General features: G+C 41.5%; 1 protein-coding gene across 1 annotated transcript in view; it reads left to right on the top strand.

Moving 5' to 3' along the window:
- The first annotated feature begins 5,413 nt into the window (after nt 1–5,413).
- The window catches only part of trappc10 (trafficking protein particle complex 10), a 33,280-nt gene continuing 25,330 nt past the window's right edge, over nt 5,414–13,363 (top strand). Inside the window, exons 1-5 of the mRNA XM_036587394.1 lie at nt 5,414–5,613; nt 6,779–6,860; nt 10,075–10,210; nt 11,087–11,283; nt 12,872–13,067. Of these exons, the coding sequence (XP_036443287.1) occupies nt 5,553–5,613; nt 6,779–6,860; nt 10,075–10,210; nt 11,087–11,283; nt 12,872–13,067 (672 nt within the window). The 5' untranslated portion in view covers nt 5,414–5,552. The remainder of the gene's footprint in view (nt 5,614–6,778; nt 6,861–10,074; nt 10,211–11,086; nt 11,284–12,871; nt 13,068–13,363) is intronic.

Below are 13,363 nucleotides of genomic sequence, written 5' to 3'. Positions count from 1 at the left end.
AAAACACTCAGCAAAACAAGCAGCAGCATTAGACTCGAGTGGCTTTTAACAATCTCCATGATTTAGCAAAATTTTTTGTTTGAATAAATAAATACCACATTTAAACTATATCCAATAAATACTGTAGCGTCGACGCAAAAAAAGACATTGCGCATACAGGCAAATGCTCTTTACTGAACAGGCACTTCAGCAGAGAGTCTTTACAAAGACTTGAAAAATACAAAGACCTAAAAAACGGTGTGGGGGTAACAGGGTAGGACACGACACGCATGGAGGGTTGACAAACTCACACACAAAGCCCACCCTACTTGGACACAATTTAAAAAACAACAGCTACTTCTCTAGTAGCAACTACAACAACAATTACTACGACCTCCCGGGAGCCACTTTGCATGGTCACTCCCCCTAAGCTCCTCATGCAGCGCAGAGCCCATGGCAGACGCCACACAGTACCCCAAGCCCTCAAGAGTCAGACATCCCAGAGACCCACATGGCCCAACCAGTGTCTGAGATGTGTGCCGCAGCCTCTCTGGAGCTAGAGTCCTGATCTGTCCACCATCCTAGTCAGCACACATGATACGGACTGCCCACTCCTTGGCAGTGGATACCCCTAGTCCTTTCTCAGGGGCATAGCGGTGCCCCCTGGCCTGGTGTACAATGTGTTGGAGCTCCTTGGCACACCTCAGCTGCCTTCCACTTTCGTTATTGTCCACTGTGCCTTTAACGCCAGTGAAGGTGCTGCTTGTGTGCGCTGTCCACGGCCCTCGAGGATCCATCTACTGGCGCTGGCCCTGCTTGTTCAGCTCCTCCAGCATTGGCGGCTTCCCCCACACTGCCAAGGAACCTGACTCTCTGCTCAGCTCTGCAGCTAGCCACTGCAACCAGCTTTACTCGCCTTCAGGCTCAGCATTTACTCCTGAGGTTAAGCACAACTCCAGCCGCCACAAGGAAATCCAGGCCAAGTACACATGCATCCTGTATAGCCACAAGCCATAACTCATGCACTCAGCACAGGCCCCTCAGCACAACTGGTAGCTGCCTTCTCCCTCTCACGTTGACTTGGCCACTGGTGACGCACTTGAATTGGTTGGTCATTGCTTTCCAGTTGGCAGGTGTGCCACTCTCGGCATGAAAGAGCACGCCTGGATGTAGCAGCAACACCAACGAGCCAGTGTCAATGAGGGCAGTGAGATGTTTCCCGTATATGCTGCACGTGACCCAAAATCTAGCCACTGCCTCTCTGGGAGCAGCCGCCTAGCCAACCATGCTTCTGGCACCTGCCCAACACATCACTGGAGGGCCGTGGCAACACCACTAGTTGGTCATTTTGTTCTGGTGGCACATTCACAAGCACTTGTAGTGCTTTTACCTCCAGTGCCAGACACAGCCATGATGCTGGGCAATCACTTGCAGCTGTGCAGAGTAAGACTCCCAGGCACCTTCGTCATTGAAGTGTGGTAAGCGGAAGTGTATCTCTCTCTCGCTGGGCTCCAGTTAGGCTCTGCTGCTGAGCCTTGCTGCGCTGTTTTCTTTGCTGTCTTCACCAGTCTGCCACTTCACTCTTGGCTGGCCAGACCCACCAGGGAGAAGGCAGGCATAGTGCTCAGTACCCCCTTCCTCCAGACTATGTGTTCTTCTCTATCCACCTTCGAGTTTGCTGATGCGCTGCTTGATTTCTTCAAACTTGGTGGCCACATCCCACTTCTGACACCTGTGCAGAAGAAGACGTAGAAAATATTGTGCATTAGGACAAATGCTCTTTATTGAACAGGCACTTCAGCAAAGAGTCTTTACAAAGATTAGGAAATGTCCAGCCCAGCGCTACCCCAACATGAAATGTGGACACAACCACATAGAGGGTGGACAAATTTTGTGGACTTTGTGGACAACTACTTCACTAGTGGCAACAACTACAACTGTCTGTTTTTTAGCCAGGAGCATGGCAGCTCCTGGGAGTTACTTTGCATGGCCACCCCTCCAAAACCCCTCACTCCACAGCATAGAGCCCATGGCGGACGCCACAATACATTATTTTAACCTATAGCTTTGTGCTGAAGACTCTTTTAGCCAATGAGCTCCAATGCAGCCATATCCAATTGAGGTGAAGATCATTTATTGTGTGTGTGCTCCAGTATCAACCCAGTACATGTGCTGGTTGTGGCATGTGGGTGTGAGTTCTGCTCTATTTATAAGCAGCACATAATATGCTGCTTTTGCAGTCCCAAAGCTCTGGCTCAATTTTTGAAGTTGCATTATATTATATTTAACACCATGTGGGAAAACATGGCAAACCCTGGCAAAGACTGGTGAAATTGTAATGTACATTCCAATTTAATTTAATTTATTCATATATTTGACAGGGACAGTACAGATAAACCGTGCTACATTACAGGCAGCACATAATGTATACAGGGCTCCTAGCTAAAGCTAATTTGACACCCCTGTATCTGATTTTTAAGTGGCAATTTGTCTTCAGTGAAACATCTTCAACAGTCTATAGTGACATTTTTTTTTAATTTAGATAAAGTACAGAACAGGTTATGTAAGAGAAGGTGTAAGTGCTGCAGACACTCCATTTAAATGGATTTCTCCACACTCGCCGCTACACAAAAAGTGGCAAGCCAGCACAGGTAGATGGAGCACGTGCTTGGCTAGCTGAATCATGCAATCTGATTAGTCAACTGAATCCTGTGCTATGATTGGCCAGCTGAATGCTGCACTCTGACTGGCAGATTGGCTGTCTGAATGCTGTGCTCTGTTTGGCCACCTGATTCTTACAATATGATTGGTTGATTGAATCTTACATTCTGATTGGCTCGCTGAATCCTGACATCTGATCGTTCTCAGCAAGAATAGTGATAAAGCTTTTCATCATGATGCCAAATACTCTATAACACCTGCTTATCCTACATTAGGGAGTTTGTCCCTCATTGCTGCAACAGCCTTTATTCTTCTGGGAAGGCTTTACAATAGATGTTGGAACATTGCTGTGAGGATTTGATTGCATTCAGCAACAGGAGCATTAGTGAGGTCAGGTACTGATGTAGGATGATTAGTTCTTGATCACAAACGTCAGTCTAATTCATCCCAAAGGTACTGGATGGAGCTCCATCAGTCCAAAAAATGCAGTTCCACTGCTTCACAGCCCAGGGCTGGAGGCTTTATACTCTCTTGCCTGATGGTTTAACATCACAGTGTAAGTGGATTCTAGTTGTTTAACAGGTGTTCTGGGACTGACACCAGATGTCACTGATGGTTTCCTAATGGAATATAAAGGTGTCCTACAGGGAACTAGTGGTCTCTAATAGTAACCATTAAGCCAATCCCATTAGAAGGCAAAACCATCAGGTTTTAATCTCAATGGTTATATTGGTCTTTTTTTAGCAAGGGTGTCTCACTGTCACACAAACTTTATTTTGTTCACAAAAATACAAAATTAATATGATGATAAAATATAAACATATAAAGCCATAATGTATTAGGGGCTACATCATGTAGACAAATATAATATGATGCTAATAGAAATAATAATAATTTAAATTTATTAATATATTAAATAAAATACACGGAAATAGACTAATAGATCTGATGCATTTGCACCAATTTGCCAGCAGGTGGCTCCAGTGTGTGGATAGTGGACAGTGCATCATCTTTTGAAATGATTGCTTCAATTAATTAATCTTCAGAATGACTTATTTCTCTCATCACTAGCGCAGAAAATGTGGGAACATAACTGTGCAGTTCATGAATTATGTAGAGATTTACTGCCACTGATATTATGGAGATTTGATTAAAAAATTTTTTTCAGAATTTCTGTTTCTGTTTAAATCAATTCCTGCGATATATACAAAGTCATTCAGAGTGTTTTGATGTGAAACAGTCCATTAGAGAAACTTACCGACCGAGTGGTGGTGATAGGAGCCAGGGGTCCCAATGTCTACAGCACAGATATAGCCATTTTATTTACTTCCCAAAAAATAACATGTCTTCTGAATTTTTATATATAATATTGATGATGGTAAAATAGTGGTTAATCTGAAAAAACAAAAGGTTTCTTTGGTGTGGATATTAAGAAAATCTCAAAGCTATATGTCTCAGCAATGTCTCAGCCTTCAGGCAGAGTATTTGTAACTATTTTCATGCAATAACTTAATGTGAGCTTTTAGAGGCATTAAAGCTTTGGCCATTCCTATCACCACTGCTGTAAACAATTCTGACTAGGTAAGTTTCTCTAGAATGGCATATTTCTGATCAAACCACTCTGAATTACTTTATTATTTATATTTGTTCAAAGGCTTTGATAATGACAGGTGTTTTAACTGATGTCTACTGTGATTGACTATTTCTAAATAAATGACTAAAAATGACTACAGGGTTTTCCCTTGTAATTTCCAGCAGGTAAAACATGTGTATAGGGTCTAAAGAGTGAAGCAGAAGTAAAGAAATGTGAAAATAAGAATAATTTGATTACTTTTATAGGATAAGAAATTAGTCATTTGTAATAGATCACTTCTGTTGAGTGACTACCTAATTTAAATATGATCTGGGATGACCTGCTGAAAAAAAAAATCATAGAAACCATTAAAAGTTTTGTTGGTTCCTGGTGGTGTCCAGTAGTCACTAATGGTAATTTGTGTTTTGCTGATGGGTTGATATCACAGTGTAAAGGGTTCTAATGTTTCTCCAGGTTTTCTCCCTGCTAGAAAAACCAACATATGTTGTGCTTTGGTTATGCTGGTCAGCAGCAATGGAAGTTATCATGCTGGTCACCAGCAAAACCAGCATTTGTGGTGTTTTGAATGCTGGTCAACCAGTATCACCATGATGAGTGACCACCTAAACCAGTTCTAGACCAGCACTAACTAATGTAAACCAGCTTAGACCAGCATGGAATGCAGGACTGGACTTTTTAGCTGGGCTGGGACTGATTCTAGGTGCATTTGATGGTTTCCTAAAGACCACTGGTTTCCTGTAGGACACCTTTAGATCCCATTAGGAAACAATCAGAGGCTTGTGGTATCAGTCCCAGAACACCTGTCGAACTGTCATAATTTTTTGCAAAGTGATATCAACCCATGAGGAAAAACATACAATACCATTAGTGACTATTGGACACCACCAAGGACCAGAAGGCTTTTAATGGTCATATGATTTGATGGCTATATCTTCTTTCACACTGTGTTTTTGTTTGAGAAACAGGTCGCAGTTACTTACACAGCAAATATTTACTTGAAAGCACATGAAACATGGTACACAAGCGTGAAGTCTGAGAGACAAAAGGACACAATTAAGATTTCCTCAGGACGTCAAGAGTAAGATATAGGGAGTAGGGTGTAGGGTGTGTCCTGTAGGGAGTAGGGCACGATCACGAATGAAACGCAGGCTGCCTTTCCACTCTGGCGATCTCCGGACGTCGTCACTCTGTCAGCAGAGAGGAAATGGGGAGGCGAAGCGGCCTTCTCGACGCTGCGAGTGTTCGCGCTCCAACATTTTAACTCAGTTTACCGAACCGACGTTTACATGGTGGACTAAGGCCGAGTTTGCCAGAGCCCATGGAGCCCCATGAGGAAAAGCCCATCATCTACACGATGGAGAACAAACCTATAGTGACGTGTGAGTGCGCGGCTCGGTTGTTGTTAGCAGTTGTAGCTAAGCTAAGCTAAGCTAATCGTTGCAGTCTGTACTGCAGAGCCTGTCTGACACCTCAGAAAAAAACGCACACACACAAAAAGACTGTGTTATGTCTTTGTGGCATTGTGGCCAAATATTCTGTGAGGCTGAAAAGTAACAGACAGTTCCACGGTGTCCTTAAAACGATGTGGTAGTGAGCGACAAGTGCCTTTAAATCTCCGGGCTGTTAACGTTACTCAAGCTGCTGATGAGTGACAGCACAGGCCGGACTGACTGAATCTGAATGGGGAAAGCAATAAATTCTGTTATTGTGAACACAGTGTAAGGATATGATGCTCCAGGAGGCTGTGTGTTGTTGAAGGTTAAGGTCGAGAATGAAGTTGGCTCCTTCTTATTCGAATTATCCGTTCCACCTTAAATGGTACAGCGGTTAACGTTATATTAGGGCGACTGTTCAGGCTCAGGAATGCCACAGCTGCAGCATTTAAGGTGGAATGGAAAAGTCGGCTAAGAAGCCAACTTGAGCAGCACAATTTTGCCGTATCGTGTCAAACAGACAACATTATAGAGTGTATCTCTTTGTAGAGTGAAATGCAGTAGCGTTATCTTGTTCTTGTTTACTAAAGGAGTTGTGTTTGCCTTCAGGCTAAAGTGTGTGTGTTTTCGAGGTATGATAGAAAAGGGAAATGGATTCTTTCGCTTCCATTTCTCAGACATGAAGCCATGTTGAGCAGTTGCACTCGTTCAGTAAACTGGGCTGGTTTAGAGAGAATGGCAGTCTTTCCTGTTGCTTTTTCAGTAGCTGCACGAATGTGAGCCAGTGTGAGTGGACAGGTTGATGTTGATGCATGTTTCTGCAAGTGTTCATGCTTCATGTTGGACTGAGAAAGTGAGAAATTGTAGCATGTTTCTCTGTATGTTGCAAAAGACCAGGGAACCAGTTTATCCCAAGTACATTTACAGTAGAAGCCAATGGGCAGTTGCTGAAGCATCTGCATATTAGCTTCCATTTTAAGTGTTCTGAGTTAACAGGGAAATACTTGTTCTGCATATGCATGCAGGGTGGAAAATGCTGGAGCATTCTTTCAGTGTGGAGAGAGAGAAGTGATGTCAGTTGTGCTTGTATTCTTGCTGTTTTGTTGTGCAGGTGCCGGGGACCAGACACTCTTCACAGCTCTCTACAGCATGCTGGCACAGCAGCTGCCTCGAGAACCGATGGAGTGGAGAAGGTGAGGCTGCCTATCACACTCAGTCAGTCAGGTCTGTAGGACAAGGAAGATTAAGATTTATATAATGTCTGGTATTAGGGCTGCACAGCATATTAGGGATGTAGTATGGGAATTTATGGCAGTCACCCCTGGGTCACCTACACATTCTGCTCTTCAGGGCTACTATAAAGGCAGCATCAGATGTCAGTTTGAAATATTGGTCAAATTAAACAAATTGGCCAATGACAGCAGTTATATCTGCTGATATATCCTGCTCCATTATCATTGTGCATCCCTATATAAGGTGTAGAATCTGGGAGCTGATCCTCCTAAATTAGGATTAAAAAGAATTGAGCGTTTATGTGTAACGCTACAAATGCAGTAAAATGAATAAAATAAATAAAATGCGGACATTTTCGTATAGTAGACCTGCATCGCCCAAACACGGTGTTCTTCCAGGACATAATAAATATTGGTTTGTACTGTTAGTCTGATCCAGATTTTGGTCCGATGCCAGCACAGTTATCTGCCGATACTGATATGATTCTAATGTTGTCCATCCCAACAATAAATTGTAGCACGATGTTGGCTTTTGCAGTGCTGATATCACAGAAGCATGCAGGGTAACCTTCTAACAAATCATACATTTTTGCATCCTGACAAAACCTATGATGTTCCAGATGAGTTTCTGTGAGTGTTGAAAAATCAACAAACATAAAACATTGTTGTGAGTTAATATAGTCTTTAACCACATCACATTAAACTTCAGTCGCTATACCATCTAGGGTAGGTGTCAAAGTCACCTAAAGTGCTACACGACACCCAGTCCAATGTCAAGCAGGCCAGACCAAAAACAAAAGTCACTTTAGTAGGACCTTAACAGTACAACCCCTTGTGGTTACTCTATTATTGTTTATCCAAAAGGTACAGTCTGATTGAACAACCTGATCAAACAGATATAACCCACAAAACAGATTAGACAGTCAGACTACAGTTAGATGCTGAGGAAGTGTCATCTTTAAACAAGCTAAACTCAAAGAATGCAAAAGAGTGCATACATATGAGTACATAAATAGTTATTTTCAAACAGAATTACCAGCTTTAATCATGTGTGAGCATAGTACAGTCCATTTAGTCTGACTTCCAGCAGCTAAGATAAGAAAAGCTAACTTTGCTAACTAACTGATCTTAAAATTAATCTGCAAGATTATTTCTCATAAGACATTATTTTAGGTTACTATATTGAGCAAATACTAAGCTTAGCTTACTTTAGAGCTGCTTGTGCATAGTTTTGACACTGAGCTCTGAGTTTGGTCTTCTGCACAGATTCATCCGAAACTTTTTCAGCATCAGGAATAAAATAAAAACAGCTCCAACGTCCAGATGATCAGGATAGCATGCGTCAGACATTGTACAGTACACATACTCTAATAGTTCTGACTGATTTACTGCCACCATTGTAAAATCACCTTTTGTTGGAGTTTTCATTCATTTTTTAGAAGAAGTAACGTTTAGAGCAGTGATTGGTTGAGCGTTGTGTCAGTTATTAATTTGCAAATGTTCAGTTATGGTCCACAAGATGATTTTAATTTGGAACATAACTAAATTAATCTAGCCTGCTGGATTAGAACTATAATTAGACCGATCCTGGCCCTCAGGCCGTATGTTTGACACCCCTGCTCTGAAGTGTTGGCCCTATTGTTGGGAGATTGCGAGTTCGATCCCTGGTTATGCTGCAGGCTGTCTGGCATGAGTCCAAGAGAGCATAATTGTCCTCACTCTCTGGGTGGGTAGGATGGCAGTCACTGAATGTGATGCACGCCAAAATAGACATCTGTTAGCTGAGGAAACAAAATTGGCTGTTGGTGTTCTCCTCTAAGCATGTTGAGCTGTCCAGTGGCGCTGAGCTAGCAAAAAAAAGATGTGGAGCCTTCAAATATCTCGGAGGAAGTTGGATAGCATTTTGTGATGGAGATAGTAAATTGGGTAAAAGTCCAAAAAAAAAGCTTCAGTGAGTATTATCACATGCACACAAGATAACCAGTAGCTGATCCTTGATCAGTACACTTTCAGAAACACTTCTATTGGGATACATAAAGGTTCATGTTGCCACCCAGTTCATATTGTAAAGGGTTTTAAATTAGATCGTTTTTTTAGTGTTTTGCAAGGTTTCCCAACTACACTGTGATAAAGTTTTAATGTTATGCCCTCACTGAGTCTATTCTCTGTGACAGAAATGTCCCATAACCTTTCGAAGCACATTACGCCCAGGTATTTTCCTGTTGCTCGCTTTTTCTCTCTCTTGCAAGGAGATCGTAAGTGAAGCTTGATCTAGCTGAAAGGAAAGGTCACTACTCATGCTTCAAACTCACTTATCCAAGCTGTTTATAGATCTGTGCTTAAAGCACTGAAAGTGTGCTACAGGGTAGAAATTACTCTTTACAGTGTACTACAGAATTCTTTAAAAATAACAAAATCGATGTTAGATCAGCGTTGAAAAGAGAACAAAAGGCGTGAATAGGAGCTGTTTCAGCATATGAGTTTAGACAAACAGTGTCATGGCATCATCTTTCCCTTTTTTGGTAAAGTAACTTTGACCTTCTTATATAACCTTCCTGTTTTGCCTGAAAGGCAAAAGTCATTGTCAATTTCGAAACAGTCTATTTAGGAGAATAGCAGAAACTAGGGCAAACGGTTTCATTTTCTCAGCTCTGTGGAGTTCAGGCTACACTTTCTGACAAAGTCTAGTGACCCGTCCATTGTATTTCTAGGAACCAGCCAGGAAAGTCACTCTAGGCTAAAGCAGTAGACCCATTTATGTCTATTTATGAGACCACTTAGGACTAGGGATGCACAATAATATCAGAATTATGTCAGTATCAGCAGGCGAATGCTTTAAAAAAATTATTGGCTACAGATAGATGTTTCGATTTGGCCGATACTTCAAACCGATATTTGGTGCCTGCTTTATTGTACTCCAGAAGAGCAGAATATATAAGTGAATATATAAGTGAAGCTCTGCCAAAATCTGCATTTCATTCATCTTAGTTTTTGTAACCCTAAAAAAATAAATCTTATATTTCTTTGTGATGCTATTCCAGCTTGATCTAGTCCCAGTTTCTACAGTTTCGGCCCATACTGGTGCATCTCTGCCAAAGAATAAAATATTGACGACAGTGATCGTTGCTGGATTTTGGCTGACCCTAGCTTTTGTATACCTTATCCTTTCCTGCAGGTCTTATGGTCGTGCTCCAAAGATGATCCACCTAGAGGCCAACTTTGTGCAGTTCAAAGAGGACCTGCTTCCTAAAGAGGGGAACAAAGCTCTTCTCACATTCCCTTTTCTGCACATTTACTGGACTGACTGCTGCGTAAGTCTCAGTCTCAGGCAGCCACGGCTTCTGTCATTTACTAATGTGCAGCTTCAGGAGAATTAAGAGAATTCGTATAGAGTTGGCAGTCAGAAAAGAAAACCATTGTTATGCAAAATGCAGTTGTGTCTCAAGAACACATTCTGTTTGACAGTAGAGGAAGGCATTAAAAATGTACATTACTTTTAATAATAATTCTTCTATAATAAGTCATTATAAAAGGTTGCAATTAATATTCACTAGCATTTGAATAAACAGCTAGTAGAACGCCAAAGCTTTCTAAAAGAGGCATTTGCGCTCTCACATCCTCATCATCCAGTCCCAAAAGGTGCCCTAAACCCTGCAGGCTCCCTCAATATCCCCGCTTTGGTCTCTTTGAACCATGTCTGCCATCAATCAAGCTCCATCCTCAACACTGTTGAAATGTATTTGGGTAAAAAGCAGGAAATGCAACTGACGTATTGCAACTTTGTGATTTCTTTGAAAAACTGAAAGCAGGTCTTCCAAAAAGTAAGGAAAGTAAGTAAGTAAGTAAGGAAACTGCAATAAAGGCAAAAGGTGGACTAAATTCTATAAAATTTGGTGTTTGAGGCGTCTGTGTGATTTTCTGTTAACTATGTTTTCTGCTTTCAGTTAACTACTAGAACCAAAATCCAGACTAGATTCAAAGTCAGGGTTGTCATAGAGCGATATAGAATGCTTTTGATTGTTTATTATTATTACTATTATAAACACAGTTCAGTCTGACTGGAAGAAAAAAAAAACACTGTAATAACTGTTGTGGATTCTTTAAAGAAATAGAACAGTAAAATAATGCAAATTATTTGAGATGAGTAAGATGTTTGTTGTCCACCTCTTGATATGTCCGTGCATCAGGACACAGAGACGTATAAGGCGACAGTGAAGGAGGACATGCAGCGATGGCAGAATGTGCTGCGACTGCACGGTTCTACCGACTGGCTCATCGTGGTGGTGGAGAGTGATGGCAAGAAAAAGAACAAAACCAACATCCTGCCCCGCACCTCCATCATGGACAAGATCCGCAATGACTTCTGCAACAAGCAGAGCGACAGGTGAGGACAGCCCAGCAGCAGCTGCAGCCCACCACAAACCCCCTGCTCCCACCAGCTGAAGGTCATTTGCTTGCCTCTGCGTTTTTAGTTAGGCGTGAATGCATGGCGGTGTGGTTGGATGAGAGTTGTGCTATCAGATATACTGCGTGCTGTGTCTATATGGCTCCTGCTGTGCTAATTTAGAGAGGACTTAACTGGCAGGCCCTATTTATGGCCTGAGGCCCCACCTCCCCAGAGCCTCTCTGTAAAGGCATGACTCATGTCTGATGCGTGTGGGAGCTTTACAGTTATGGCAGTGGCTATCAGCAGGAACACTCTGAGGGAGCAGTGTAGACTAATGCATAAAAGTATATATGTTATTCCCTAAATTATATATATTGTATGGTAAAAAATAATAAGTAATTTAGCTAAGTATGTTGTTAATGACAAATGTGACTAATTAAAAATATAAATATCATTATTACTGTTGTGGTATTCATACAGGCAGAAAATGATAGTAAATACTTGTCAGGTACGTAGTTAAATGGATATAATGTCAGGGGTCAGCACTGCGTATTGCCTGGTACGTCTGGACACAACATTGCACACGTTTTAATAATGCAGAAACTGTGGCAAAAAAACCCATTGTTTTTTCCTTTTCCAGACTTGTAGAGTTTTCACATGTACACAGGTATCATCCTTAATAACAAAACAACTACTTTACACTTACCAATGCAAGATTCAGACCCTGTTTGATATAATTGCATTAAATCTGATTTTGTCTGTATTTGCAAAATGTAACTTAACACTCCAACAGCGATGGCTAACATGATTAGCTTCTTTCTAGAGCTTCTTTTTTTGTCGCCTGACATAATAACTGCATTCTTAAAATATGACTTTACTGTCAGTGGCAGTGCGAAAAAAAAGAAACACAGTGGAGTGGAGAAAGTGTGGCTAGAGTATGATTTTGAAAGGATGTGATGTACTGTGCACAGACACCATAATGGCGTTCTTTTTTGGGAGTAACTTGTTAAAAAAAAAAATGTTCAAAAGCATGGTCACAACTTTCAACTACGAGGGCTGATCCAACCGGTGGTATTCGGCAATCCCAGTAAAAAACCAGCAGGCTGACTGTTTAAAGCCTGATGAAGATGGTGGTGGGTCATCTCCCTTCACGTTGTTCTCAGGTTTGACTGATATAATGGAAAAAAACAGTGTCGACATGAAGGACATGTTGTAAAAAACAGCACCTGACTTTTTTTTAGTACTGAAGCATGCTTTTAACTGAAAGTATGATGTTTATACAGTAAATATATTTCTACAATCCTGGCCACAAATTTGTAATTTTGCCAACAAGATTCATTGGCTTGTTTGTATTCAGTGCAAATTTTAATATCTGTTGCATTTGTTAGTAGCTTAGTAACAGACAATAGTGGTGTAAGCTTGTTGGCTGTAGCCTATCTAAGTTAAATGATTTGCTTTTTTTTAATAAGTGTTACTAATACACTGGTAAAACTGTTTATCCTGTTTTGTTTTTTTCTTCATATTTTCTTTGTCCTTTTCTCCCTTGTTCTGTTTCATTATTCTCGCCACCTCCCCCCCCTCTCAGGTGTGTTGCTCTGTCAGACCCCCTGAGGGACTCGTCTCGCTCACAGGAGTCGTGGAACTCTTTCCTGACGAAGCTGCGCACTCTGCTCCTCATGTCCTTCACCAAAAACCTGGGACGCTTTGAGGACGACATGCGCACATTGCGGGAGAAACGCACCGAGCCTGGCTGGAGCTTCTGCGACTACTTCATGGTCCAGGTACATATTTACTTAACAACCAGTCATAAGTCAGAGACGACCACCTTTAGGAATGAATATAAAGCCAGAGGCAGGAAGAAATTTTATAGCACTAAGAATTAAGTTTGTCGGTATGTATTAGCCTGAAGGTGGTGTTTCAACTGCATTGTTTTTGGAATGTTAATTATAATTAGTCAGAATATTTTTCCCGTACGTTTCCTACTTTGCAAAAGCCTGACATCACCCTTTTCATCCTTTTGTTACACATAACAGAACAGAAGCCACAACAGCTAGATATAATATTAGTTATTTTCAGT

The sequence above is a fragment of the Colossoma macropomum genome, unplaced genomic scaffold (assembly GCF_904425465.1).
Source record: "Colossoma macropomum unplaced genomic scaffold, Colossoma_macropomum, whole genome shotgun sequence".
Taxonomy (NCBI): domain Eukaryota; kingdom Metazoa; phylum Chordata; class Actinopteri; order Characiformes; family Serrasalmidae; genus Colossoma; species Colossoma macropomum.
The sequence above is the reverse complement of the archived record's forward strand: the minus strand, read 5'-3'. Positions and strand labels throughout refer to the sequence as shown.